The following is a 24,266-nucleotide window of genomic DNA, read 5'->3' as shown; positions in this document are numbered from 1 at the left end:
CCGTCTCAAAAAAAAAAAAAGAAATAGCTGAATGTGCCTAGCAGTTACCATACTGAACATCCAATCTCTGTGAGTTTGCAGCCAGGGGTAGAGGGAGGATCTGGGGAGAGTGGAGAGACAGGAAACTCATAGAAAATGTGTAAGACTATTGTAGACAGTAAATCCTAGATGAAAAGAAAATACAATATAAAGTCAGGGTTTCATGAAAGTTAAGACCAAGATGGGTGACCTACTGGGCTTAAATATTTACAAAAAGAATATTTTCTGAAACTTGGAGCTTCAGAACATAATGCAGTTCTTTCTTTCCAGTGAGATTTAACCATTTTCTTGAAGTGGGACTTTTAATAAACTGTTGTAGAATTGAGTTAATTATGCAGCTGATGAAGAGAGAAGCAATTACAAATTTCTGGCCCCTCCTCCACTTGCCATCCCACCCCATATGATAAATATTTTATGTCAAAAGAACCATTATAACACCACTGAGGATTTGACAGAAAATAGGCCAGTTTGGAGCTCACCCACAGACAGTAATCACAGGACCCAGTTGCTGCAGCCCCTGCAGTGCTGGATGAGCCAGACCACCTTTGCTCCAAAGCCATACTAAAAATAACTGCATGGTTTTGAAAGTGAGTGAGAGCTATGTGCAGACAGGGCTATAAAAGCCTGGAAGCCAGGTGGTGTTTCTGCTATGTCTGACTAATTTCTTGCCCTTTCTGTGCAGCGTGTAAAATGCTGGAGATTTCTTTTGCTAAGTATGCTGGGCACACCATTAAAAAGTATCTGTCTGGAAAAACTGCAGTTGGTTTGCAAAGAGGTCTGACACAGCAGCACTGACGTTTTTACGTCAGTAGTAGTGCCACACAGGCACACATCTTCAAAGAACTAAGACAGAGGCTGGGTGCGGTGGCTCATGCCTGTAATCTCAGCACTTTGGGAGGCCGAGGCGGGTGGCTCACCTGAGGTCAGAAGTTCGAGACCAGCCTGGCCAACAGGTGAAACCCCATCTCTACTAAAAATACAAAAATTTCAGAACCCCTCCAGCCACGGGAACACCCACATGAAAGCACCCCTGCTGCCCGGGCCTCGCAATTCTCTCCTTGGGGAAGATTTAGTTTTATTTTAAAATCCTGGCTATCTACACAGAAGGGTAAGGTTTATGATTGGCAATACACAATAGAAGATACCGTTGGCAAAACCACTGCTCTCCTTAGAGGGAATATCTTGCTAATGGCTTTGCTTCATATCTGTGTGGGGCACCCTCTCCTTTCCTTCCCGGAGGCTGGGAGCTCTTTTTTTTTTCATCTCAAGATGACCCCTCTGAGCTGACAGCAAGAGCGAAAGACAAGGAATTTTCTTGGCTTCTCATTATCTGCCTCCATCCCACTCCGAGCACCCATTCCCTCTTCTCTTGGCAGCTTTTTTTGCTCAGTTTCTCTCTGGTTTCTTTTACTTTGATTTATATTGTTGAATTTAAGAAATCTGGTGAGGCTAAGTCCAGGGACACACAGACTGTGGGAAACTCTCAGTTACATGAAAAAATGTACTCACTAAACACAACTTGTTGCCCTGCACACTCAGCCGCTGCTTACTTGAGTGAGCTTGTCAATTGCAACCTTCCGGAAGCATAGTCTCCAGGCTCTCAGCTGCAGCTGCCAGGCCACAGGGGGCACTGTGGGTCCTGCCTGGATGCATGCTGAGTGATGTAGGGAACTCCATTCACTAGTTCAGGGGCTGACAACGTGGGTTCTCTTTTCCCTGTTGTCATGTGGCAGAGCCATTTGCCCATCTCCCTAGTTCCCAACAAGTTGGAGTTATCCAACCAGTCTTCACATTTACTAGTTTCTGGAACACCCAAGTGCCTTAGGACACAGGAGGGGCCCTGTGAAGGTCGATGTCCTTAAAAAAATTAAAACAATCTATCTGATCAGAGTTTATGGTCAAAAATCAGATGTTTGGGGGGAACAGGAATCTGGCTAAGTTATTGAAATAATGAACTAAAATTAACCTTACTTGGAAAAATCCAAGACTTTCACAATCTTCTAGGTGAGTTAACAAGCAAAGCAAAGTTGTCTTCTTTGTTGACTCCGATTTCCTACCTGCCCCTCTACTGCTTTCTATACTATTAACATTTACATTGCATGGTGCTGATAACTCTATTAGAAATTCTGTAACTGAAACTCACTTTGATGCTTTCCATTCAACTGCCTTCCATCTCCATGGTGTATAAAGAAAGAAAACTGAAAAGAGAATAGAAAAAGAAGGCTGGGTGTGGTGGCTCACACCTGTAATGCCAGCAGTTTGGGAGGCAGAGGTGGGCAGATTGCCTGAACTTAGGAGTTCAAGACCAGACTGGGCAATATGGCAAAATCCCATCTCTACAAAAAAAATACAAAAATGAACCGGGTGTGGTGGTGCATGTCTACAGTCCCAGCTACTTGAGGGCCTGAGGCAGGAGAATTGCTTGAGCCTGGGAGGGCTACAGTGGAAGGTGCCAGGGGTGGGCAGCCTTGTCCAGATGATTGCCTGGTATTCAATGGAGGGATAAATCTGAGAACATGCAGTGCCAATGAATCAGAACTTGTAATTTATAATTATTCCAATATACTTACTAGAGATTATTTGAAATACAGAACCTCACATAACAATAAAGTCCTGATCATTTGTTAAAGTTATTTTTTTAAATTCACAAAACAACTGAAGAGGTAGTTAGAGAGTTAACTAGGGAACCGTAACTCTTGTATAACGAGGGGAAACTCTCTTCTCATGCTGCCTATGTTCTTCCCTGCACCCCGGAGAGCCTCACTCTTCCAGGCTGACATATGGGAAGAGGAGTACGGACACAAAAGATGATTATGCTGGAAAAAGAATTTGTCTAAGTCCCCAGACTTGAGTTTTGTTTTGGACTCTGCCACAATCTGGGTGTGAGATTTGCAGAAGCCATTTCCCTCCTGAAGTCAGTGTGCTCCTATGTGAACTACAGGACATGGGCTGGCTCCTGGCTCAGCTCCTCCCAGCTCTGCCCAGGGAGGGGAAGTGGGCTGTGCCCAGCAGCCGGGACACAGCTCCCGCCTTGCCTCTTCATGCCTCAACTCTGTGGCTTGCTGGAATTATCTATGGGACTGGGTGGTTCTGTCCGGGAGAAGCAATTCTCTCCCTGCTAGGAGAGTCCACCGCTCATCGCCCAAGGATAGAGAACAAACTCCATACATTTGACCCAAAGCTCATTCACTGGTCACATGAGAATCCATTTGGAACTGGAATCCATAGAATCCATAGTATGCTTGTGATTTCTGCTTAGTGTCCAAAAGTTATCCAGTGACGTACAACTTCCGATGTTGGCTGTCACCATGGTGATGCACAGATGAACTGGGGTACCATGCCCATAAAAGGCTGAGCTAGCCAAGTGCTGGGGCGTGGCGAGTCTGCAGCCAGGCATTTCCAGAGGCTGTTACAGTAGCACCACAGGGAAAAGAGACGGGAGTCACCCCAGGGGAAGCTGTGGGAAAGAACAAACTATGCACACAGCCCTTTCGACAGCAAGCTCTGTCCAGCTGCTATTTTTATGTATTACCTTACTTCAAGAAAATACTATCAGTGCAAACGTAGGGCAGACAGAGCTCTGCTTCTGCAAGAACGCATTTGGGAAAATCTGTTAATTAAAAAATAGTTAAGCCACCTGCACTGGATTTGTAGTCTTGAAATAGATACTCTATCTTAAAAATGTTTTAATACAATAGATGCAACAGTCCTGAGAGTAAATGTCTCCTGTAACATAGAGAAGACTATCTCCAGGAATATACTCTGTAGAAAATGGTAAATGGCATCACTGATCTCTCTCTTACCTTTTATCACCAGCCATTTCTATCGCTTTATTGGTGAATGTCCAGGGTCTCACCTGCATTAATAGGGCAGCCTGTGTGCTGATTGTTAACACACCCCAGTGACTGGCTCTGTGTGGTCCCTTGGCAGCCTGGGCCTCGGCCCAGTGAAACGAGTGTCAAGCATCATGCAGTACCCAGAGGTACAGGTACAACCAGATTTCAGGCCACGTGAGCGCTGCGCGTGCACAGTGGATCCCACAGTCCAGGCCCCAGGGCAGGGGTATCGTTTGCCTCTGTCTTTTGTACAACCCTTCACACAGCTGCCAATCACAGCCTAATTCGATCAGTGCTGATAACCCGTCTGAATAACTAGCGGAAAGCCAAGCCCACACAGAGTTTTGGATTACTCATGTTAATCACATTAACCAGAAGGTGTCGATTTTTCATTTTACTTGGCAAATTATAGAAAGAGACTCAAGGTGTTTCCTTCATTAGGGACACTGGGAAATAAAAAGGTCTCAATGCCTGCACTGTGACTTCACGAAATCACACAGTCTTGGGGATCCTTAGAAATTCCCTCTTATTAACCTCATTGAAAAGACCTCTGGCATCACGTAACAGTATACTGCTATGCAGATGCCATTATATATTGAAATAATCTGAACTAGCTATGTTTACTGAAGAATAAAATTCTCCTAAAGGCATTATGGAAAATGTTACTATGTTGATTCTGCATTAAATAATCATAGAAAGTGAAAAGGAACAGACCCGGTCACCTCTACTCACTTTGTTTGGGTTCTGTTTGTCTGATGACATGGAGAAGAATGCAAAGTCCCGCTAGACAGTAACTCCATCCCACACAGCTAGTCTCGCAGATACGTGTATACCACCAATTCTATCCATGCCCATATAAGGCTGAGTCAGTCAAGGGCTGCGGGGTGGAGAGTCTGCAGTCAGGCATTCTCATCACTGCAGCAGAAGCATCGTTGCGAAAATCTATAGCATGGGACCCGGGGGGAATTTTACATCTCCTGAAATGGCTTCCATAAACTTAAAAATTATTTAGCCTTGTTAAATGCTGATAAATGATCTTCAACCAGCAATTTCTAAACCACAAAGTCCCCACTGCAGGCAGAGGAATGCTTAACCAAAACAAAAATAACTGCTTTGAGAATTGCAACTAATGATGAACGCAGCAGGTGGAGAGATGGGAGCTTTGATTGAAGGGGCAGGAAGCCTCCTCAGTTGTGATTTTTGACAGTGAAATAACCATCAGTCACAGGTCAGCAAATAGGGATGACAGCATTTATAAAGAGGTTCCCTATCACGAACGGTGGCCACTTGATTTTGTCGAGGGGACACAGGCTAGGAGGCAGCGGCATCGCACCCCAGCCCCGGAGGCCAAGCTCCAGCAGAGGGTCGTTCTTCCTGGCAGGTAAGGATGGGGAATGGCGACGGTAGAAACTGACTTCAGGATTCAACTTGGGGAAACTCATTTGGACACCCAAGGGCTGTTATAATTTCTGATTCCAACAACAATGGGGCAATGCAGGCAAGAGTTTCCAGTTGCCTTGACAACCTGGCATTTGCCAAACGAAGGTGTAGACAAGCATGATTCCTAGGGCAGATGCATGAGTACAGGGAACAAAGGCAAGGAGGCTGTGTCATAAAACAAACTACTACTCCCTATACCTTCGCAGATGCAAGATGGACTTAAACGTGCACATATAAATAATAATTTTTAAACCAAGTAACACCAAGACTCAGTTTTAAAGGCAACAGAATCAGAGACAAATCACTTTGACTGAACATATTAAATCCAATATTAGGGCAATATTTCAAATTCTGCCAGATGTAATGGTGATAATTTGGGGTACCCTTTTTTCCTCTTACTTATCTATCAGATGGACCACATAAAAGACATTCAGTGAATGAGTATTTTCAAAATGAGAATTGTTAGCAATGATACAATTGCCAGTGCTCTCTAGTTGGTATAACTATATTGCAGTATAAATGCAACTAATTATGTTTTCTTTACAGAATATTTTTATGACATTTTTGCTTATGTAAAAGTATAAAACATCATTGCTTTATATATGTACATATAAACACACATGCAAACACACATATGTACTTACAATGAACAATGAACGAAAGAAAAGATGCTTGTGAAAATTAAAATTGCTCTCGATTTTGTAGGAAAGTGGTATACATTGACCCAATTTTGCATTATATTATTGTTTGTTCTAGTGGAAGAGAATACAACTGTATTAAATTTCTTAGCAAAGTATGCAATGACTTAATCAGGCAATTTAAGACACTCTCATTTCAAATGGAAGTACAATTAGGCACTGCATCACGACTTTTTGGTCAACAACAGACTTCACTGAAGACAGTGGTCCCCTAAGATGACACCGGATCTGCCCAACGCATGACTCACATGTTTGTGGTGGTGCTGGTGTGGACAAACCTACTGTGTTCCTGGTTGCATCAGAGTGTGGACATGCAGTTACATGCAGCCTGTGACACTTGGTAATAAGCAACTGTGTCACTGGTTTCTGCATTTACTATACTCTACTTTTTATCATTATTTTGGAGTATAGGCCTATTTATATGTGCACATATGCTAAGTGTAAAACAGCCTCAGGTAGATGCTTCAGGAAGAATCCAGAAGAAGGCATTGTTCCCAGAGGGGAAGACGGTTCCATGCGCATTACTACCAGGAAGACCTTCTGGTGGGACAAGATGTGGAGGTGGAAGACAGTGATATTGATCATCCTGAGCCTGTGTAGGCCTCAGCTCCCATGTCTGTTTCTTTGTTTTAACAAAAAAGTTTAAAAGTAAAAAAAAAAAAATTGAATAGAAAAAAACATCGAATAAGAACACAGAAAAAGAAAATATGTTTGTACAGCTGTACAATGTGTGTTTTAAGCTAAGTGTTATACAAAAGGAGTCAAAAAGTTTAAAAAGTTTAACAGTTTGTAAAGTAAAAAAGTTATAGTAAACTAGGTTAATTTATTACTGAAGAAAGAAAAATACTGAAAACGTAAATTTAGGGCCGCCTAAGATCTAGCGTTTAGAGTCTACAGTGGTGCCCAGTCACGCCCCAGGCCTTCACATCCACGCGTCCCTCACTCCCTGATGCAGACAGAGCAGTTTCCAAGTTCTGCAAGCTCTGTTCGTGGTAAGTGCCCTATACAGGAGTCCTATTTTAAATATTTTTACTGTACCTTTTCTGCATTTAGATATACAAATACTACTGTGTTGCAATTGCCTACGTACAGGTTTGTAGCCTAGGAGTGACAGGCTCTATCACATAGGCTGGGTGTGTAGTATGCCATGGCATCTAGGAGTGACAGGTTCCATCACATAGCCTGGTTGTGTAGTAGGCCACGCCACCTAGGTTTGTGTGAGTACTCTCTAGGATGTTCAAGCAATGACGAAATTGCCCAGCCACACGTGTCCCAGAAGGTATCCTCGTCGTTAAGTGAGGCATGACTGTATGAGGAAGATAATATTACTTATTGCAACGTTGTGACTTACACGTCCACCTTTCTCAGGGTAGCACTGGCAGCCCCCACTGCAATCTCTTCCTCCGCACGGCACATCAAACTTCTTCACACCCTGCAACAATAAAACACAAGGCAAAGAAAAGTTACCTAAAACATTGCCAACTACAACAGGTATTAAAATATCTGTTGAGATTCCTTCCAACTCTAGAAACTATTCATTCAAAACATTCAATAAGGCTTTATTAAAAAATAGACTAACTTTTAAAAAGAGCAGTTTTCGGTGCACAGCAAAATCGAGTGTAAGGTTGGAACCAACCTGCACACTGGTTACAATCACTAAGTCCGCATGCATCACCGTCACCAGAGTCCACAGTTGAGACCACGGTTCACCCTTGGTGCTGTATATTCTATGGTCAATGAGCCCTTAAATAGTGCCCACTAGGCCGGGCGTGGTCGCTCACGCCTGTAATCCCAGCACTTTGGGAGGCCGAGGCAGGTGGATCACAAGGTCAGGAAATCGAGACCATTCTGGCCAACACGGTGAAATCCCATCCCTACTAAAAATACAAAAATTAGCCGGACATGGTGGCAGGCACCTGTATTCTCAGCTTAGGAGGCTGAGGCAGGAAAATCGCTTGAACTCGGCAGGTAGAGGTTGCAGTGAGCTGAGATCATGCCACTGCACTCCAGTCTGGGCCACAGAACGAGACTGTCTCAAAAAAAAAAAAAAAAAAAAGTGCCCACTAAGTGCCAGATGCCAAGCAAAGTCCCGGACCTCCAGCATGAGGAGAACATTCCCAGAATCCGGATTCCATGTGAAGAGAGGAATCAGGAAGAAGCAGGCCTGTGGCAGGCATGAGAAACTCCGGGGCATGGGCAGCAGCTCTGCCTTCTGCCTGGACATGTGGAGCGTGCGCCTGGAGAAAATGCTTGTGAGGAACCCAGAGAGGTGGGCAGGAGTGGACCACCATGGAGGGGAGGAGGCGGCGTTGGTGCAAACGGTGGCTCCCTCATGGGACAGACATCATGGTGACCAGAGGGAGGGCCGTGTGAGGAAGCGGGACTGGCAGGTGCATCTGGCGGGATGCCAAACCTTCGCCTGCACCACTGATATCACTTTCGACTTCAGCTGAGGGGCGTCGGCCGAGTAAGTCCACTTCCTTTCCCCTTCGCCCCGTGAGACATACTTATGCTCAGAAAGGAGGAGGAATGCTGGCAAGAGGCTTTTCTCAGGACCTATTCAGGCAAGTGGGTGACCCCACTGAGCGTTTCCTCAGAGAAGCAGACACAACCCTAAGTGAGTCAGTGGGAAACGGAGGGAGTTCCCTGGATGGACAATCCCGATGGGGCAAAAAGATGTTTTTCATCCTTGATCTCAACATTCAGATCAAAGATGGACTTGGAGACTGGGCTACTGGACAAGCACCTTAGCTCTTCCTTTCGGATTGTGACAGTATTAAACGTTTTGAGATGATGGCAATCAGAGTGACCCTCTTTTCTCCCCTTTCTGATCAGCTGGGCCTCAGCGCAGGCCTCCTCTCCCCTGACAGGTGAGCTAGTATAACCTTCATTCTACAGGTGAGCCAGTGCTGCCCTCCCCGCTATACAGGTGAGCTAGAGTAGCCCTCCCCCACACACAGGTGAGCTAGTACAGCCCTCCCTCCACACAGGTGAGTAGTACAGCCTCCCCAACACACAGGTGATGGCTAGTGCCAAGCCCTTCTTCCCACGAACACAGGTAGCTAGGTAGCCCCCTGCCTCTTATCACCCACACAGCAGGGTAAGCTAGTCAGCCCTCCCCCCACAACAGGTGAGCTAATGTAGCCCTCCCGCCACACACATGGAGCTAGTACAGCCTCTTCCCCCACACACAGGTGCTAGTGCAGCCCTCCCCCCCACACACACAGTGCGCTAGGCAGCCCATCCCCCACATTGTTCACAGGTGAGCTTAGGCAGCCCTCCCCCCCATACACAGGTAGCTGTACAGCCCTCCCCCATGGTAAGCAGTGCAGCCCTCCCCCACACACAGGTGAGCAGGTGCAGCCCCTCCCCCACACACAGGTGAGCCTTGTACAGCCCTCCCCCCAACATCACAGGTGAGCTACAGTAGCTCCCCCAACACAAGGTGACTAGTGCAGCCCTCCTCCACACCACAGTGAGCTAGTGCAGCCCTCCCCCACACACCAGGTGAGCTAGTGCAGCCCTCCCCAACAACACAGGTGAGCTAGTGCAGGCTCTCCCCCACATACAGGGTGAGCTAGTACAGCCCTCCCCCCAACAACACAGGGAGTCAGTGCCAGCTCCCTCCCCCACACACACAGGGTGAGCCTAGTACAAGCCCTCAACCCCACACCACAGTGAGCTAGTGCATCCTCCCCCCACACACAGGTGAGCTAGTACAAGCCCTCCCCCACTACACAGGTGGAGCTAGTACAGCCCTCCCCCACACACAGGGCGCTATGTGCAGCCTCCCCACACACAGGTGCGCTAGGCAGCCCCCCCCCACACACAGGTGAGCTTAGCAGCCCCTTCTTCCCCACACACAGGTGAGCTAGTGCAGCCCTCCCCCATACACAGGTGAGCTAGTACAGCCCTCCCCCATAGGCAAGCTAGTGCAGCCCTCTCCCACACACAGGTGAGCTAATACAGCCCTCCCCCACAGGTAAGCTAGTGCAGCCATCCCTCACACACACAGGTGAGCAGTGTCTCACAGGTGAATCTTAATCTAGCTTTTCACCCTCAGCCAGCCTTTGTCAGCCTGTCTGGAGCCTCCCTATTATCACACAGTCACACCCAAGGGACCCTGCACAAGGCTGGCTTCTGGTGTTCACGAATTCAAACCTTATCATGCAAGTAAAACTTACCAGATGACAGAACCCTTTCCAATTTAAGCAAATTGTATTTTACCACAGCCTTCTCACTCTCTTCTAAGTCTCAATGACTAAACAGGACTATCACTTGGGGACTCCCTCTAAGTTTTTTCGTGATAGCGGGTCTGCTGGAGCCTTCCCCACGCCTGTCACCAGCTGAATGTCCACGTAGAGGTGAAGTGGCATGGCCAGGCCCATTCTGCCACTCCCGCCCAGCAGAGTCTTCCGGACAGTCCAGGGCAGCTGGGCAGGACACGCAAACTTCCGACCCAAAACCTCCTGGCCAGAGTTGGCCTTGGGTCCCAGCAATGACTCCACGTTCCTTTTGTATGGGTAATTTTGTTTTTTTCTTTTAACTAACAATTTTCTACTAGAGAAGTCTCATTTGAGAGTTTCACATTTTTTTTACGTTATTCTTATAATTCTTTACCTAATATAGTATCTGATGCATCAGTCACTACTGTTAAAAAAAAACACCCAAAAGTTGGAAAGTCCCAAACCCTTTAGAGAAAACAGTACCTTGAAAGCCTTTCACATTTCTTTTCAGTTATCTTTTTATCTTTTCGTCTTGAGTGAGGTAATGAGGCAGCCGGAGTTTATGGTGTAAAAGTAAACATATATAAAATCCTCTCATGCCCTTAAAATATGATCCTAGGTATTTGCCAATTTTTTAATGGCTTCAATGTTTATCTGTAATGGGGGCTCATAAATTCCATGATTTGAATATGTGATTTCTAGAAATCCAACTCCACACTAAGCCAGAAAGTTTAGCATCAAAGCTTGAGTCTAGATGGACTGGTGCCTTCATGCCTTTTACTACACATGAGGGAGGCATGAACAGGCGCTTGGCAGAGGTCCTCAGTTGACCCAATAATTCATTGGCCAGTTGTCTGGGAAGGGCAGGCGGGCCTCCTGGGTCTATAGGGTAAAACATCAACTCATATTCTCCATCTGCTGTTTCCCATGCTGTTTTTAATTTTGATTTTAAAGCCACTTGCCAAATCCCTCTGTATAAATGAAAGGTTGAAGTCATTTTAATGGTTTCAAATTGATCTAACAGACTCCTTATTCTAGGTTGAGGATATTCACTGTATTTAGTTGTAGCAAGTTATTCATAACCCACTCAAAACTGAATGATGCATTCTTACTTTTGGAACTAAGGCTTGTAGGCTGACTAAGATACCTCCCAGTAACACTTTTCTACACATAGTGATGGCTCCGGTGCTGTATGGTGAGGGAAGGAATACCTCATCGAGAGGCAACCCTGCTCATTCCAAGCCAAGGCAGTTTCCATGGACATGCTAGCTATGTGTGCACACACGCACGTGCATGTGTGTATGTGTGTTCCCACTGACATCTTACCTGTCCTCCAGAGAGACTCTTAGGAATTCCAACATCTACAAGAGCCCGAACTACCACACTTTGGAATGTCAGGTCTCCAGGAGGAACAGAAATATTGACTTATTAGGGCAGGGTGTGTGCTCCAGACAGTCTCTTAAAAACTGAACAAGTCTCTGACCTGGGCCTTGGCATTCCCCTGAGAAGATATGGGTCTCTGAAACAGTCTCGAGACACGAATGCCTTCCTGAGGACCTCAGATGAGGAGTGTGAGGACTGCTATGTGGGGTCCCGTATCTGTGGCCTGGCCACTCCCTCCAGCAGAGGCATACTGACTGCACGTTCCTGCCGCCACCCTGCTCCCAGCCCTCCAGCCTATCCCTTCATTTTACTGCTTAACGCAAGTCAAAGACAAGACGCGATCCTATTCTTGTCAACTCCTTAATAAAAATGGTGAGTTTCCTCCCACTCTGCACCCTCCTCAAATCTCTGTTCACCCCCTTCATGATAAACACTGGCCCTGGTCCATGTTTGTAACTTCAGTCTCCATGAGGTCTGTTTTTCCCTATAAGGTCTGGTTTGCCTCAGTGTTTTTTAGTGAATCCTTCATGGGTCTCACCAAGCACTTGACATGCCTCTTTTTACAACAATCACAGACTCATAAAAGAAATATCAATTCAATCCTCCATTGATTTCTCATTTCAAGTCTGAATTTCCAAGGCAGCAATTGTGTAGAGCAATTCCAATGTCTAGCTCTCACTGAGGCCCCCTGCAGGTGTGCCTGGCTGCGGACCCCTCTGAAGCTCCCAGGGCCAGGAGGCTCCTGCAGCTCCCACTGTAGGTGTGGAACGTGCTCCGGGCTCTTGGGGCATGCTACAGCCGTTCAGTCCTGCTGGCCAAACTCCTGTGGTTGTCTGGATGTCCTTCACCCCAAGGCAGGAAAGGACTCAAGGCCCGGTGGGACCAGTTCTCCAGAAGGCCTGTGAAAGCTGGTGGGGGCACCCCACTCCCAGGAGAATGCCTGACTCTTACCTCCTCACAGGCACACAGAACCTCCCCACCCAGGGAACTTGGGACCACCGAGGAACCTGAACCGTATCCTGCACCTTCCTTCAACTACACCAGTGAGAGGACACCCCACATCCCCAATTCCAAATTAACATGACAAGGGGCAAGGGGCTGGGAGGTCCTTCATCCACCTTTCACTTTACAAATTCATTCACTCATGATCACTGATGTGAACTGTCTCTGAGCCACGCACTGTGCTGGGCTCTGGGTATACAGCAGGAGGCAGATTAGACATTGTTCCTGCCCTGTGGCAGGTGACCAAATAGATAAGAAGGTGAAATAAGTAAACAAACAACTAAACCCACATAATTTAAATTCTGGTAAGAGCTGCAAAGAAGAAGATGGTTAGAAAGCAAATAAGGAACAGTGTGGGTCCTTAAGTATTGTGTTATCGTGTTCACAGAGAGGACTGGCTGTGCTCAGGCCTGTGCCCCAGGGCTCTGCTATGTTCCACTACTCCTTCTATGCCTACCCTCCAAGGCCAACCTCCCTGCCTGACAGCCTGAAGCTCTCACTGCTGGAAAGCAGAGATAGACTGGCTACCCCTAACCTCCAGGCCTGGGAGGGCACCAACTTCATGCCGTCATCATCGTCATCATCATCATCATTATCATCATCAGGGAATCAGGACCATCTTGACTACAGTGACTTGAAGCCCATTCTTCCTATGACTTTCAGGATGTTCCAACACTGCTGTGCACCCCAACTTGCAGCTCAGGACTCTCCTTCAATCTAGTGCTGCTTTCGGTACCCACAGTTGAACATCCTTAGTCCCTACTCAGCTGACAGCCAGCTCAGTGGCTTCCCAGGCGCATGGCCAGGAAACTTCAGACCAAATCATGGAAGGAGTTTGCCTAGGGGGATGAATCATGACTTCCCTCAGCAAACCTTGCCAACTATCTCATCACACACCAACCTGGAGGCCAGACCCCATTGGACTTATCTGCTCCTTCAAGAAAGATAAAGAAATTAAAGAAGCTGGCAGAGGCACTGTAGATAAAGGGAAGGGGCTGCTAAGTCTGATATTGTAAGTTCTTGACATCTTTAGTGTTGTGGAACCAAAACGAATAGTTATGGAAAATAAATGTGAATTATAAATATTAGGAAATAAGAGAGTCCAAAGCAGCTTAAATCTAAGAAGCACAGTAGACTTGAAAGTCTCTGAGCTGCAAGGAAGAGATGAAGGACGGGTCATTCTTGGACCAGTTCATAGGGACAAAACCCATGCTGTCAAGGGAGGAGTAGGGTAGAGAGAGTCACAGGCAGCAAAGAAGCAGGAGAGAAGGCTGTGTGCGGGGGCTCACGACTGTAATCCCAGCACTTTGGGAGACCAAGGCAGGCAGATCACTTGAGCTCAGGGGTTCAAGACCAGCCTGGGTAACAAGGCAAAACCCTGTCTGTACAAAAAAGAAAAAAAAAATAGCTGAGTATGGTGGTGCACGCCTGTGGTCCCAGCTGCTTGGAGGGCTGGGGTGGGAAGATGGCTTGAGCCTGGGAGGTGGAGGTTGCAGTGAGCTGAGATTGCACCACTGCACTCCAGGCTGGGCAACAGCGCAAGACCCAATCTCAAAAAGAAAAAATACAAGGAAAGAAAGAAAGAAACAAGAGAGAGAGCAGGTAGCAAAGAAGACACTGGATAGAGAGTTTGAGGAAGATTTACCTGAAAGTCGCACCACAAATAAAATGCTAGGGAATAAGAGGGAGAGAGAGAGGAATACTGATCAGAGGCAGGGACTTAGACACAAAGTCAAAGAGGTCACGAGTGCTTGTCTGAAGGGCAGCTGCTCTCCCAGCTGGCCCCCGCCATGGCAAGTGTGCTGTGTGGACAGGCCCTATCAGCATCACCCTGGAGCTAGTGAGGAATGCAGGCCCCACCCCACCTTTCTTGGAGCAGAACCTACTTCTAGCATGACTTCCAGGTTAGCACACTGAGGTTTGCAAAGCCCTACACTGGGTGGTCAGACAAGACGGGCACTGTGAAAACAGGCTTTGTCTAGAGATAGCAAGAAAGCTGGAAACCACTGAACCATCACCCTGGGTGCAATAGAAGGTAGGATTTGTTACAGATTCAGCATGTTCCATGACTCTGTGGACCCCTGGCCTGTCTGTCCTAGAAAAGTGATGGCCCTTGGACCTTACTTTGACCTTTGTGACCTGTGCTGAATCTGGGGCGGCTCCGAGCCCTGAGGACTCAGTGGCTGAACCTCTAATCCCTCCAAATGCAAAAAAAAAAAAAAAAAAATGTAGTTCTTTCTTCCTATTCTTTTAAAATTCCAAATATCCTTCTAGAGCTCTTCTTTTTCCTCTTCTAAACTGGTAGCCAGCATTGCTATGCCAACTCAGAACTACAGGAATTGGAAATGTTTAGGAGCCAGTAGGCAGTGTATGTAAAGGCATAAGATGTGTTTTCCAGAAGCCTTAGATTACATTCTACTCAACTGGAATGCAACAGACATTTTTTCCAGGTGCAGAATGGGAATCATTGAGCGAGGGATTTCTTGGATGACTTCTTATATGGGAATTCTTTTCCTTGGAGTCTTATTTAAGACTCCATCATTACATTTAGAAAGATGTGAAAATGGGGCCAGGTGTGGTGGCTCACGCCTGTAAGCCTAGCACTTTGGGAAGCCTAGGCAGTGGATCACTTGAAGTTAGGAGTTCAAGACCAGCCTGGCCAACATGGTGAAACCCCGTCTCTACTAAAAATGCAAAAATTAGCTGAACACAGTGGCTCACACTTGTAATTCCAACTACTCACGAAGTTGAGACACAAGAATCACTTCAACCCGGGAAATGGAGATTTCAGTGAGCCGAGACTGTGCTACTGCACTGTAGCCTGGGTGACAGAGTGAGACTGCGTCTCAATTAAAAAAAAAAAAAAGATATGAAAATCCATCTGTTTACATGGATAGATTTACCACAGACATCAAATCCCTCTAGATGCACAATCTAGATTCCTTGGTGAGTCTTTTACCTCTGGAAGAGGAAAAGTCATGGAACCCTTTAAGGAAAACCAGGTTCTAGTTTCTTGAACCAGGCTCCTATCAAGATCGAGTGGAGAATTTCTTGCTTGGAGTCACCGGCTCCCTGGCTGCCAGCAGAGACTGTCATTTATCAATGGGATTCAGTGGAGTTGGAGCAGAGATCAAAAATGGCAGCTGCAGGATTAAGAGGATATCCGGTCCCCCCCGGCTGCTGCCCTGGCTCTTCTGTGAGTGACCCAATGACAGTGAGAAGAGAGTATCGTGTTGCCTTCACTAGGATCCTGTGCCACCAGGCGGAGGGAGAGCCTCTCCTTTGCCACCTGGGAAAAGAGTGTCCTCCTCGGTAGATGTCTGAGGAATGGCCCCATCTCCAAACGTGGAGAAAACTGCCCAATGTCACTCCTCTTCATGGCAGATTGGTCCTTAGATTTAGGACACAAAAAAATAGGTTTAAATGACAACCTGAATGCCAGAAAACAAAACATATGAACAATTTAAACTCTTTGAGACTAGCTATTTCTCTGCTACCACTGCAAACTGTAAACGTATAGCAAGGGAACAAACCATGGAAATGCACCCAGCCCTCTGCAGACATGAGTATCGTTTAAAGTGGGTGCCATGTAGATGAATGAAAAAAAAAATGCTGGTGATTGTTCTCAGCTTGCACATAGAAAATGAGCAGTAATCGAGTTATATGAAGTTGCAAGAACAAAACTCATCTGTCCGAAAACAAAGAATATTTTGTCCTCTACATGTTCCAAGAAACTTCTTGTCCAAGGAAGTCTTTTTAAGCCAATTTACCTCCAGCCAACAAGAGCCATCCTCTGAAGGGAATTTACAGATAGTTGACAACTGGATTGTGCCCAGCATCTAACCCGAATTCCCTCCACAGAGGAATACTGAATAACCCACGCCAAGTGACATAAAAGATCAACATTGCCTATTGTTAAAAGTTATCATCTTTTAAAAGCTAAAAGTTATCATTTCAAGGCAAAAAAAAAAAAAAATCTATACAATTCTTCATCTTTGACACAAGTCCAGTCAAGCCGGACTTTTAGAATTATGATTTTAATCAAAAAAGAGGCCAAAAGAAAAGAAAGCCAAGTCGGGAACAAAGTTCTCAGTAAAGTTCTGTTAGTTTATCAAAACAGGAAATATAAGCCATTTCCGCACATGCAGCTTTAGAAATTAAGGAAATAATTCCAACATGGTATTAGCAGGGCAAGGTATATGGAAGAGGAAGTGCAGGTCACAGCTGCACCACCCAGAACAAATCCTTCTTCTCCATATGCCGGGCAGAAAAGTCGGCCAATTCAGCTTCCTTTGTTTAACAGCACTTCAAGGGCATCCTAAATAAATGTGTTCACTCTACAGAATGGGTTTGAACGAGTCACCAGCTCAAGATGGTGAAATGCCTGAAGGACAGGGGTGCTCCCCCACATACAATGATGGAGTGCCAGTGAGCGCCAGCAGTTATGACTGCGTCAATGCGTCCTCATGGAACTGGGAGACTCAGAGAAGGAAGGAGGAGCTCAGGCTGTGTATTTCGAACAGGAGAACCAGAAAGAAATGACAGTAGTTGAACGAGAGTTGGGCTAGACACTCTTTAGGAAGACAGACCTCCTTCCCGTCTGGAAGCAATCCTTTACTGTCTTCCAGACGAATACCTGAGGAATGGGATCATTCCCCGTCCTGGTTCAACACAGCGGCAAGACATAACCAGGAGGCATGACGTTCGCTGCCCTCCCATGAGTCACCAGCAACAAGCCCCGTGTTTTCATATCTGCACACCTATACATTTTAACAAGCAATGACCGGCCAACTGGGCCACCTTCCATTTCTCCTCAGGCAGCTTAACGTCTGGGTGTTTTCCACACACAGTGTGCTACTGGCAGGGCCACCTCTGACAGCTGTACTTTAGTGCTGGAGCTTGGGTCCTGATGGGCAGGACTGGCTCAAAAAAAAAAAAAAAAAGTCAGGAATTTGACTGCCAGGGCATGCAGTGTGTGGTGGGCCAAAGACCAGGGCCAGAACTCATCCCAGTGACATTAGTCATCCTGAGACATTTAAAGCAGGCTGAATGACAGTGGAGGGATGGCAGGCGGGGCCCCAGGTGGGAACTGCTGAGAACCTGGGAAGCTGAAGAGCATGTGTGAGGGGCTGACCGGGAACATGAATGATGTGCCAAAGGGCAGAGTTTAGGCAGAGAAGGGACTGGTCCTTCAGAGCCACAGCATCTTCTGCACAAAGGGAGGATGATGGCACCCTTCTGCAGGGCAATTGTGAGGGTTTGGGGATGTAATTCAGCCCCATGAGCCTTCCCAGCTGAAGGGTCGCCAACACCTGGCTCCCCGGCCTAGAGCTCCTGACACGTGAATGAGAGTTGAAGCCCAGCCAATGTAGTCTGAGCCAACGCTGCCTTGGAAATACCTCGTCCTGGGCTAGAGATGATCTCAGAGCATGGGTGGGCCTGGCCTCAGGTGAAGACAGGTGGGCCATCTGGCTGAGCTAGGAAAGGGGGCTTGGCATTTCCTGACACACGTCCCCTGCCCTGGCCACTTCTTCAGAATTCATACTCAGTGCCCTTCTAGAGGCAAAAAGCAGCGCGGAGATGCGCCTCCTCACCAGCGAGGAACGCAGACATGCACAAGGGCCCAGCATGCGGAGGCATGGACCCAGGTGTTCACACTTGGCAGTGAGCCATGACAAGCACAGAGGATGAGGCTCTGTCCAGAGCCAGCCCTCTCCATTCTTTCATGGCCTCCCCTTGGTCAACAGAGCACCCTGGCCTTCACCCAGGGAGAAGCTGAGCCCTCATTTATTGGGTGGTTTTATTAGGTGGAGACTCACGGGTGCCTCATCTTGAGTCATCTGGTCTAGAAGCCTGGAACCTAGACAGCAAACACCCAGGGTGTGGACATGGGCGTGGGGCCGTTGTCAGGAGTCAGGCAGGCAGGACAGCGACCACAGGGGCCGGGTTGAGCTGGGCAGCACATGTGACAAGCAGCCTTTGCAGTGGGCATACAGCAGGGCGCTGGAGCCACAGAAAAGGACACTGAAATGCAGGCAATTTCCATCTCAGAGCACTGGAGGGTGTCCCGTCGAAGTATGAGTTGCCTGCATTTGAAGGTTTCCTTGCCTGTCTTCGAATGTCTTTGTCACTAGAGTTCTGGTGCCCCTGCTCCTCTCACTCTGAGTTACTTCCTGAAATCTGTTCCATTACCCCTGCCATAGCCACTGCTCCTTATAATGTCTATGGTGACTACGGGATCAGTGGCTAAGACTGCTGAAGATTTATTTTCATTGCAATTTAGATGTATTTATTAACCCACGGCTAAATTCTCCTTTGAATAGGGTCTTATTCACTTGATTCCAAAAGTTAATTTTAAATGACTTTCTGCCTCAGATTCCCAAGGCTTTGAGTTACACACGAAACACGCCTCAAAAGCCTCAAGCGAGAAAGAGTTCCCTTTCTTTTCAAGTATTTTGATACTGCTCCTTCAGTACCCCAGGAAAGCTCCCCATTTCCAAATTCGCCTCTCACTGGCCTTCACGGCTGGTTCCTGGCTCCCTGGTTGTGAGGGTGACAGAGGCAACCCAGGATCCTGGCTGGGATTGCCCGGATACATGAGCAGCGCCCCAGAGCTGGGTGTGGGCAGGATCCCAAAGCCCATCTTCCTGATGTCATTATGAAGTGGACACACAGCTGGCACTATTGTGAGAATGAACACGTACCCCGGGTACCTTGCAGAAGGTGGTCCCCCTGTGCACAGGTACACCTGCCCAGGCACAGATGAGATGGAACAAGATGGGAGCCCGGGTGTTGCTATCTGAGTCATGTGACTTCTGTCCCACACAGCAGCTGGGGGTCCGTCAATGGTCAATTGCCAGAAACCACCTTCCCTTGCCCCCTCTCCTTCTCTACCCTCAATATAGATAGCCACCCTTCATGTTTTTGTTAATCACTAATGGCTGGCTAGGTGGGTACTTAGCTAGGTGGGTGCTTTTGGTATTGACCCTTTAGTCGAGAGACCACATCGGGTTAAAAAGAACAGGGGGGGACAAGATGTGAATCAATGTGAGTCTGACTTTCTTCTTCACCAGGTGAGTGGCTGGTGTGTTTGAGTAAGTCTCAACTGCACTGATAGGGAAGGTGAGGGTGTGGAGCCAGCATCTGCTGTCCTCTGATTCCTCCACCCCACTGCTTCCCAGGAATAGCAGGCTTCACTTCTCCCGAGACCCGCCGACTGGGGTTCTGCTCCCCTGCATCCACTGTTCCCTCCACTTTCAAAGTCTCTTTTTCTTTCAACTACAGCTGAATGCTTAATCACATATTTCACACGCTGAGGGAACGTGAAGATTTTCAATGCATGGAGTATGAACATCTCTGGGGTTCCATCCTCGCAAAGAACTTGCCTTTGTACACACTGTTCCTTCAGTTTGGAATGTCCTCCATACCCTCACCTTTCTTGTCAATGCAGTTGAGACCCACTCAAACACACCAGCTACTCACCTTGGGAAGAAGACAGTCAAATTACACTGATTCACATCTAGTCCCCACCCATTCTTTTTAAGAACAGGCATTTCTGCTGTAACATAGTATATGACTGTTTCTGAAAAATTCTCACACTCTGCAAAACCACACACCAAACCACCGAGGTCCATGGGAAGAAGAGAGCCGGGGCAGACCACTCAATACCAATGCAACTTTGTAACTAGCGCCTTAATAAAATTGGTAACAATCCTGATAAAAATAATAGCACAGTTTAATAGCCATGTTAACTTCCCAAGTAAAGAAATACTGTAGTACATAAAGTACTTTATCTTAAAGAAAAGTGACGGCATAGTTTCACAGAAGGGGGTGTAAGGAAGTGCTAAGACTGCTATGTTGCAGAGAGCAAGGACAGGACGACCAAAGATTGGGAAGAGCCGTGAAGAAAGCATTTCTGAGGAGACTATGCGGCCTGAGCAAGGCAAGAGAGAAAATACTGGGGCCCTGGAGTCTCCACAGCATTTCATTCTTTGACAGTTTGCTGTGCTGATGTGTATTCTTCTACTTACCCTTCAGCTACCCTGTTACTCAGTGGGGCAAACACCATGCTGGGAAAAATGTCATGCATGAACTAACGTGACTTCCATCTCATACTGACATCATTCTCTTCTGTTCCAATTACCTATCAGCAAGTATGAGTTAGAGAAAATGCGCTGTAACAAACAGCCTACTTCAATATTCTCTCATTGGCTACTCATTTAAATGTCATGTTGTCACCAAATAACTAATAAGAAAACTGGCTGCATAAAAGACCATGTTTAATGAAGGCTATCTGTCATGTCGTCCTTTTAATAGCCATAGGGATTTTGTTCTGTCTCCGTCTTGAGAAGAAGAAGTTACAAGGAGTTTTTAACTCTTGTTCAAGAGGCCATCAATGTAATCATAGTCAGAAGTAAGTTTTCAGACTTATAAGTGCACACACAGTGAAGAGTTTTACATGTTACATTTAGAATAAATGCCCTTACATATTTGTGAACTATGTTGTTTTTGTTCTGTTCAGTTAGGGAGAGAGTCTACCGAGACATCATCTAATATAAGCATTACCTCACACATTATCTACACTAAATTTTAATCATTTATATGGCATGCCAGTTCTTGGTATTCTTTGGCAATGAATGAAAATGTGTATGTTGTTAGTACTGGCATATAGGTCTAAGGTAAATATTTTGCACTGTTTGTAAGAAACAGAGTGGGTCCATCTTTTGAAGCTATTTATTCCAGAAAAGTACATTCAGTTTGAGAGTTCTGTTCAAAACCCGCCCTCTGTGCTAAATTTGGGAGAAAAGAAATCTGAAAAGCATGAAATGAAAGAGATCCAGCAATCATTTTTCAGAATACAATAAGATTTCTGTTCTGGTTGGTGAAGGCTGGTCTAGGCAAGGAAGGTCCCCATTTGCACTGGCACACAGAGCAGCGCTGCGCCGCCCAGGCAGGCTCAGCCTCAGGTGTCTGCAGCTTTATCTTTGCAAACTTGACCATCAAAGTCCCAGGGGCTTTGGGGCCATGGGCAACACCACACCCACGCTACAGCTACTTTACCTATCTGCTGGCCTGGCTTCTGGGTTAGAATTTCTGAATTTCTGCCCCGCCCTTTCTCCTGGAGGTACGCTGCCAAGTGAATCATACCTGGCAGCTTTCAGACGGCGTATACCTATGCCTTCCCGTATCAGCAGGGATCGAGGATGCCTTTGCTGTGAACTCACACTCAGTAGTTTTTCCTTTGCCTGGAGGAAGGTCTGTGCATAAAATCTGCTCTAAGTCATAGCAGACGCCTACTCCTGGGGCCAGGAGAAGAGAGCACTTATTGAGTACGGACAGGCGCAGGCAGCACTCCGTTATTTGGGAGTGGATTATTCACCTGGATATTCCAACAGTGGATTTTCAATCCCACTCCTCTCTGCCCCTCAGTAGGTTGTTGGGATTTTAATTCTTGTGTTTGATGCACAGTCAGAGACCACACAGACAGTCATTGCAGTATCAAGCTACAAAGATTGCATGTTCTCCGGACTAGGTTAGACCAAGTTTTGGATGCTAACCTCTGTCGATAAGACTACTTCAGAATTAGCATGCACACATTTTTAGGTTTGAGCACAATTTTTAGAGTGTCCTGAGTGTGAAATTTTAGAAGCCAGTTCTACCCTATTCTCCTATACCAGTGCATGAAGACAGTTGACTTTTCCAGTCTTTTTAAGCTTAATCTGGACTCTTTGCAAGAAGATGGGTTCTTCCTGGGCTCCAGAGTGCTATGATCCTGTCTTATGCCTTTGCCCTGCCCTAAGCTTCCAGCTGGGTGTGTGGGTCTCCAGTGCTGCAGATTTGGTTTGCTCTGAATGGCACTGTGTTTGGGAGTAACTTGATTTGCTTTGGACCAAGGGTGCCAGGGCTCCAGCCAGTGTTTTGTGGGGGTGGTCTTGTGAGGAATGCTCATCCCACATGCCCTGCAGTGTCCTCATTTAAAAAATGGGTAGAACTTACCGTTCCTACCTCCTGGGATTGCCGTTAGGATAAAAGGAGATTAACCCATGGGAAGGGGTGAAGATAGTGCCCGGCTCCCGGCAGGATGTATCCAGCATGCATGGTCCATGTTCTTAACCTGCATTTTATCATCTTCCCCTAGTGGGGAAAGATGCTGGTTTATTTCCATCTCATGATACAGACCTGGGGAACAGCAGGTGTCAATACTGTCATTGTTCAAGGAGATTGCTCTTTATGGAGATATTTGCATGTTTTAGGATTTTCATTCAGTAAGCATGCATACAATGCTGACCCTATATAGCTTACGGAATTTACCTTAAAAAGGTCTTACTTGATTTAATGTTAAGTGCTAGGTACCATCAATTTCTCTGAAGTAAGATTTCAAAAGGAAAAAAATTTAGTAAGCTAATTCATCTCCAATAAGTCAAATTCTTAGCTTTCTTTATTCTCTCTCTTTCTTTTAAAAAATTCAGTGAGTAGCTGGCTTAGGCACAACTTAAATGGCTCAACTATGCCGAACCTTGTACCCAAGGTCAACCAATGAGCCAGGGTCACTTGGGATCCAGGCCAAGATCCCCATTCTCTGTTCGTCACTATGAGCCTAAGACAAAAATTCATGAGTCCTGCCTAAGCAACAAGGCTTGTAGTCCTCCTATGTATCAAAAGTGCTCTTATCATATTACAAACAACTAACATGCTGAGATGATAAACATCCACAAATGTGGACTTCCTCCAGTATTCTATGTGATGTCATCTGGCCCTTCTTTCATATCCGCTTTTATTATGCTCCTGTCCTTTCAAAACAGACTCTGTGCCACAGTACAACAAAAGCCAGGAAACGTCGGCCCTCTGGCAGCGAGACAGAGCTGGAAACAAGGAGAAACTGATAAAGCAGAAACACCTCCAGATGGAGAAGTAAAGAATCAGTCCTGACACAGCAACTCAGCCGGGCGTCTTTAAAGCCGGTATCCCCTTACACACACCAACGGAAGGCTCCTGCTCTGCCCCTCTCAAAGTGGAGTTGTTACTGAGTTGTTTTCATCAGTGTAGGTGGACACTCCCCAGAAAACGTCCTCTAGAAAATGCTTCTGAGAGTCTGCTAAGTGCTAAAGATCTAAATGCCAATAGGCAGGCCCCTTGTCCTTGGGAGAAGACAAGCCAGTAGCAGAAACCAACAGCCCTGGACAGTAAATCCTTAACAACACCTAATCAGCCACAAACTATGTACAGTTTGTTCACCTAACCTGAGGCTCGTGAGTGAGTCCCACAGCTACCCTTAGTCACTGCTCCACAGGGGCTGGCCGGCCAACAGCTGGAATTCCTGGCTATGGTTGGGAACATGACAGAACAGGGAACACAGGGCTATGTGCAGGGCGGTGTTGGTCTGACACTCTACCAGGGAGAAGTCCCTTGTCCCGATCACTCCACGCGCTTGGACATGTCTTAAAATGGGGTTCTTATGGGAAGGCAGCGCTGGCCACCAACCTTCTCAGTGAACACCGGAAGTGGGGGGCGGGCTTCTTTCCCTTCTCTGTTCTGATTTAGTGTTTCCTGTCACCCCCAGCACACCCCTCCCCACCCCCGGGGAAGCCACTGCCAGGAGCCAGTTCCCTGACATACCATAAACAGTCAAACACTGACGACGC

The 24,266-nt window shown here is 46.7% G+C and overlaps 1 protein-coding gene across 1 annotated transcript in view; it reads right to left on the bottom strand.

The window, feature by feature from the left end:
- The window catches only part of COL4A2 (collagen type IV alpha 2 chain), a 208,468-nt gene that overhangs the window by 147,463 nt on the left and 36,739 nt on the right, over positions 1–24,266 (bottom strand). The window contains exon 4 of the mRNA XM_017868195.1: positions 7,365–7,445. Coding sequence (XP_017723684.1) covers positions 7,365–7,445 — 81 coding nt within the window. The remainder of the gene's footprint in view (positions 1–7,364; positions 7,446–24,266) is intronic.

Source organism: Rhinopithecus bieti, unplaced genomic scaffold (assembly GCF_001698545.2).
Source record: "Rhinopithecus bieti isolate Rb0 unplaced genomic scaffold, ASM169854v2 scaffold_3734, whole genome shotgun sequence".
Taxonomy (NCBI): Eukaryota; Metazoa; Chordata; class Mammalia; order Primates; family Cercopithecidae; genus Rhinopithecus; species Rhinopithecus bieti.
This window is presented reverse-complemented; position numbering and strand designations above follow the sequence as displayed.